Source organism: Loxodonta africana, chromosome 2 (assembly GCF_030014295.1).
Source record: "Loxodonta africana isolate mLoxAfr1 chromosome 2, mLoxAfr1.hap2, whole genome shotgun sequence".
Classification (NCBI taxonomy): Eukaryota; Metazoa; Chordata; class Mammalia; order Proboscidea; family Elephantidae; genus Loxodonta; species Loxodonta africana.
Window position 1 is genome coordinate 39,163,798 of NC_087343.1, and position 6,183 is coordinate 39,169,980.

The following is a 6,183-nucleotide window of genomic DNA, read 5'->3' on the forward strand; positions in this document are numbered from 1 at the left end:
CAAATTAAAGTCAGATAATTTTTAAATGAATTCTGAATAGAATATATACTCCGAGTTAGATGAACTATGATGTACTGAACAAGATTGAAAGAACTGAATGTGTTTTATTTGTCATACCCCTAAATTGGCTATAATACATTCAGGTAGTCACGAAATGGAGAACAACAAGTACACTTTCAAATCAATCTTAAGTTTTTTAAAAATTGCTTTAAATATACTATTTATGTAGATTGATATGTCAAAATAATGTATAAGTATACTTAACAATTATAGCAATTATGCAGAAATATGGTGCCATGCACAAAAGAATGATACACTGCCTGGGCCTGCACCGTCTCCATGATTGGTTGTGGACCATTGTAATCCATAGGGTTTTTGTTGGCTGATTCTCACAAGTAGATCACCAGGCCTTTCTTGCTAGTCTGTCTTAGACTGGAAGCTCCACTAAAACCTGTTCAGCATCATAGCAACACGCAAACCATCACTTACAGACAGGGGATGGCTGTATACGAGATACATTGGACAGAAAATGAACTCGGGTCTCCCACACAGAAGGCAAGAATTCTACCATTGAACCACCAATGTCCCCATCTCCTTAGGACTACTAAAAGGAAGTCTGCTCAGAACATTCTCCTTTGTAAACCTAAATACGTATTCGTCTCTAATAAGCTCAGAGCTAGTTTTCAATAACAAATACTCTCCACACCTGACCCTAACAGTGACTAAGGAAAATAACCATTTCCCATTTTCCAAAAGAAGAAAGCAAGGCTGCAGCAGTGTCTGTCCCAGACGGAGCTGAATTCGCTCACAAAGAAGCTGTGGAGCAAGCAGAGCTGAAAACCAACCCAGGAGAATGTGTGTCTTTGAACCAAATCATCTCCAAATGCCCTGGGAAGTGCTTGCAGGCTTTGTTTGTGCTGCCGTAGAAGAGAAGAGAGACTTTTCACAAAGGGACTGTTTTTCAAAGAACAACAAACGCTGCTATTTTAAACTTGGGGGTGGGAGACTGCATCTGGAACGTTTACACAAGCATACGCTGGCTGACTGACATCTAACCCCGGCATTTGCTGCCTACAGCTTCCAAGTAAAGCAAAGGGAGAAACCGCTTCTGGGAGCTCTTGAAGCCACGGCAAATGAGCTCTCCAGCAGCGTTTGAACTTTGCAAGGTGGGCAGAAAACCTTGCTTAGAAATTTTAAATGATGTTTGTCACCTGAGTGATCTTGGGAATCAAATGGACATGGCAAAGCTATGGAGGACACTTCCCAAGACTTGAGCACAGTCAGCAAACACAAGACTTAGGGAATAATCCAGTGGTTGTATGTGTGTGTGTGTGTTAACCTATTATGAGGATCCTAGGTAGTGCAATTAACTTACTTGCCTGCCAACCAAAAGGTTGGCAGTTCGAATCCACCCAGAGGCACCTCAGAAGAAAGGTCTGGCAATCAACTTTCAAAAAATCAGCCACTGAAAACCCTGTGGAGCACAGTTCTACTCTGACACATATGGAGTCATCCTGGGTCAGCGTTGACTCAGCAGCAACTGGTACTGATCCGATGCTGAACAGGCTCCAGGGGAGCTTCCAGACTGAAACGGACTATAAAGAAAGGCCTGGCAACCTACCTCTGAAGAAACAGCCATTGATAACCCCATGGAGCACATTTCTACTATGACACAAACGGGGTCGCCATGAATCAGACTCAACTCCATGGCGGCTGGTTTTTACTCTGTTATTGCTAAGGGACAGTGCTGCTTGATTGTAAGAGTTCAGCCCCTGGGGTTGGGCTACGTGGTTTCAAAACCTTGCTCCACCATTAACTAGACCCATAAACTCTGCAACCTTCAGCTTCCTCTTTGTAAAACAGGGAAGGGGACAATAGTACCTGTACCTCCTAATGTGGTTTTCAGTGTCAGATGAGCTAACACACAGTGTCTTTAACAATCGTGACTCACGGTACATGCTCAGTACAAGTGGTCTGACTGCTGCGATGACTGCGCTTCCCCCAGAGGCACGAGGAGCTCCCCACCAAACAGGAAAGTGTCTCCTGCCTTTCCAAGCCTGATAAAAGGCAGAGGCAACAGTACCACCCTGCTCAGGGTGCTATGCTTAAAAAATACTAGTAACAGCAACAAGACATTGTCCGTTACAGCTCTTCCAATGCTCTTACAACACTGCGGTTTCAGGAACTTCAGAAAGAGAGGCAGCCCGCTGTGATCAGGAAGGCAGGGCAGAGAGTGGTAACCCCCTACCAAGATAAATTTCCCCCAAAAGGACTGTTATGTTTAAAAACACAACCTAAATCTTTCCAGGAAACCAAAACACAGCCAAGCTCGCTCAACAGGGGGCTGGAATTTCATTTGCACTTCCCTGGCCAGAAATTTTAAACTAACTGGAACCGATGCGTGGCTCAGAGTGGACAGTTAAAACTTTTTAAAAAAATAAAATGATTTTCCATGTCCAGAATTGAAAAATAGCGGTTGAAACATTGCACCATTCAAAGAGGAGACAAAAGAAAGAGAAGCTGAGAGAGAGAGAAAGAGAGAGAGGAGGTTACCAGCTACCTCCGGGGTCTTTCAAATACTGAAGTGTCATCAGTATAAAAGGGATCCCAATTAACGAACCACCTTCAATACTGTGAATTCTGAAACTCTCTGCTCCTGAGCTCCCAGCCCAGATTCCCTAACAACTCAACACACGGCTTTGCAGAATCTGAGTTCAGCCCGGTGGGGGAAGGGAAAGGGGAGCCACCAAGTCTCCACATCTCTTCACACTACTGTTTTAAAAGGAAATAAAGCGAAGCCACTAACCTTGCCTCCTGTCCGGGAAGCGAACCGTGCCTGGCTGAGGCTGTCGCCCATAGCAGAGCGTCCCAAAGTTAAGGAGGTGGGCAAGAACGGAAAGGTTGGCAAGCCAGCTCCTCTGGGCACATGGCATGATTCAGTTGTCGGGGAAAAGGAAAATACAAAAGTTTGAGCCCTCAGCTCGAGAAATCGAGTCCTCTCCTGGGGCCGGGCCGGCAGAGGCAGGGGTGCATGGTCTAGGAGTGAAGAGCCAGCGGCTGCGAAACGGCCCACGACCTCCCTTTGCTTTTCTGAGCAGAAAGGGGCTAGGTACCTTTGTCCCCCTCCCTACTCTGACAGTGTCTGCGTTCTGAGGGGTGTGGAATGGGTCGGAGCGGAGGGCGCAGCCCACCCCACGTCCCCACCCCTCTGCCTTCAGCACGCCCAGATCGCATCTCTCTCCGGGACTCCCACCCCTGCTCTCTCCGGCCCCGCCCAGAGCCCAGGCCAAGCCGGCCAAATAGGGGAGGCCCGGAGAGCCACCCTGGGCGGAGGAGGAGGCAGCCAGCTGGACTCGAGGAAGCACCAAGTGAGAGGTTCCCAGGTCGGCCCTCCATTTGGCCGAAATACCAGCGGAAAAAGTTGAGCACAGACTGGGGAAGAGAGGACCCCACTCCCTTCATCCTCCCAGCTCAGTGCTGCCCCCTTCATGCCGTTCTCCTTCCAGTTCCTGAACTTCGCCCAACATTGCTCTACCAAGACTCCTCACCCAGTCGTGCTTCTCTGGCATTCTCTTCCAGCAGGGCTAGGACTTCCCTTTGAAAAAGTCATGGGCAAGTTTTTCTTTGCCTTGTCACAGAAAGGGAGAAGGCCCAGCTAATCTACTAGTGTGACCCTGAACAAGTCCTTTTATCTGTAAAATGATTGGACCAAATGATTGTGGGTCACTGGGCCTTCTCTGAGTTTCCAAGTCTCCGTGACGTTTTTCCAATTGTATAACCCCATCTCTCCTGACATATGGCGTTGGGAAGATCTGCTGCAAAAGACCTCTTTAAAGTGTTAACAAGCAAAGATGTCATCTTGAAGACTAAGGTACACTTGACCCAAGCCATGGTATTTTCAATCACCCTATATGCACGAGAAAACTGGACAATGAATAAGAAAGACTGAAGACGGATGGATGCCTTTGAATTATGGTGTCGGTGGAGAATATGGAATATACCATGGACTGCCAGAAGAACAAGCAAATCTGTCTTGGAAGAAGTACAGCCTTAGAAGCAAGGATGCCACGACTTTGTCTCACATACTTTGGACATGTTATCAGGAGGGACCAGTCCATGGGAAGGACATCATACTTGATAAAGTAGTGAGAGAAAAAGAGGAAGACCCTCGCTGAGGTAGACGCAGAGGCTCCAACAATAGGCTCAAACATAGCAATGACTGTGAGGATGGTGCAGGACCGGGCATCATTTCATTCTGTTGTACAAAGGGTCCCTGTGAGTCGGAACTGATTCCGCAGCTACCAACAACCTTTCTGGTATATTCACTACAGAGGGCAGAACTGTGCATGACTGTATAGTCTCTAAAGTATGCCTGATCAATGCAAATATGCTGCCTTTGAGGAAAGGTAGCATAAGACATGCAAAATCCCAGAGCTGAATGATAGCTAAGGACAGCTAACTCTCATTACACATCGACTACACACTGGGTATTGTACTAAACAGTTGTATTACTTTATTTAATCTCCATAGAAACTCCATGAAGTAGCCGCTATCATTATCCTCATTTTATAGATGGGTGAACATACCGAAAGGTTAAGTAACTTGCCTAAGATCACAGAGCTATAAAATAAAAAAGCCAGGGTGGGGCAGGGAGATTCAGAGAATTTAAGAACTTAAGCCACAAACCTTTAAGTGGATTCAAATATAAGTTTGTCATCCTTAATGTCCACTGTAGTGTCCTCATGCACAGAAAGTGGGAAGGATAATACTGACATACAGGAATCATTAGAGTGTCTTGGGTAGTGATTTAATTCATTTGATAAAGTATTTTCCATATAAAAACATAAACTGTGATGAAATATCTAAGATGCTTAAGAAAGAGCTCCCACTGTTTCGCTGGCAAATAAAGCATAAAAAAATTCATTGCTTTCCTAATAAACACTTAAGAGCACCAGGGAAGGCAAAAGTTCAAGGAAATTAATTGCGTGTATTTTTCAGAGCTCTCATTAACACTGGAAAGACAAAAGCAACTGGCAGAAGCTCCCTGGCCTTGGCCCCAGGAATCACAAATGAATATCTCACTAAAGGAGACTTCACATCTGTTAATGCTGCCTGAATATCACAACTACTACCCCCAATAAAAATTATTGTATTACACTTTATACTTGAGCGTTACCTTAACAAAAAATTACCACAAGTGGGTGGCTTTAAAGAGCAGAATTTTTTTTTCCCCCCTCACAGTTCAGAAGGCTAGAAGTTGGAATTCAGGGCAGGGCTCTAGGGGGAGGTCTTTTCTTGTCTATTTCAGCTTCTGGTAGCTGCTGCCAGCAATCCCTGGAGTTCTGGGCATGGAGATGCCATCTGCTTATAGGTATCTGTCTTCATATGGCATCTTCTCCCCATGTGTCTCTGTGACTATTACAACTCAGAAATGGTTAGGTTTGGGTGTTACCCTAGTCTGGATATGACCTAATTAACACAACAAAGAATACCCTATTTTCAACAGGGCCATATCTATGAGTATAGCAGCCAGGACTTCAGTTATATATTTTTGGGGGGGACACAATTCAACCATTACAGTTTGCAAGGTGCTTTTTCTAAGCCAGTTCACAGGGTGGAGAGGATAAAAGTCCTCCTCTGACACTTTCAAGAATAGTTAGATCTTAACTCCACCTGGAAGTCAAAAAACACTGTCATCAAAAGTCATATATCAAAATACTGTTGTCACATGTACTATTTTCTGTAAGCCTCTCTGCAGCCCTTAGACAAAGATGAAAGTGGGTATTTATAAGCTCAGAAGCGGCAGTTCAATTTCATTCTTCCATCCATTTGTATTAAATGTGTAACTGAGCCAATAATCAGCACTACCAGCTCTGTACTCCAGCAGCCCCTAGAGAGTTTCCTTTCCTAGCTCGGCTTGTGGACCCTGGAATCTATTCAATGCAGACTTTTCAAAAAAAAATAAAATAAATACCCGGCTTTGCATTAAGTGGGTACCATATTATATTGTTCTTCTGACACCGTAATTAATCAATTTAATTCAAGAAACAATGTTACAGAAGTGCCCCCTTTGAAAGTTGTGGTCAAAAAGGCCATGGATCCCTGATGGATGAACAATCCTATTGGCCGAAGGAAAATGACTTCCCTCAGAATGTGTAGCATTTAGATCAAAATGCCATAAAA

General features: G+C 44.8%; 1 protein-coding gene across 1 annotated transcript in view; it reads right to left on the reverse strand.

Annotated features, from left to right (window-relative positions):
- ADAMTS12 (ADAM metallopeptidase with thrombospondin type 1 motif 12) overlaps positions 1 to 3,191 on the reverse strand; it is a 451,387-nt gene extending 448,196 nt beyond the window's left edge. The window contains exon 1 of the mRNA XM_064271103.1: positions 2,807 to 3,191. Coding sequence (XP_064127173.1) covers positions 2,807 to 2,933 — 127 coding nt within the window. The 5' untranslated portion in view covers positions 2,934 to 3,191. The remainder of the gene's footprint in view (positions 1 to 2,806) is intronic.
- Positions 3,192 to 6,183: the final 2,992 nt, after the last annotated feature.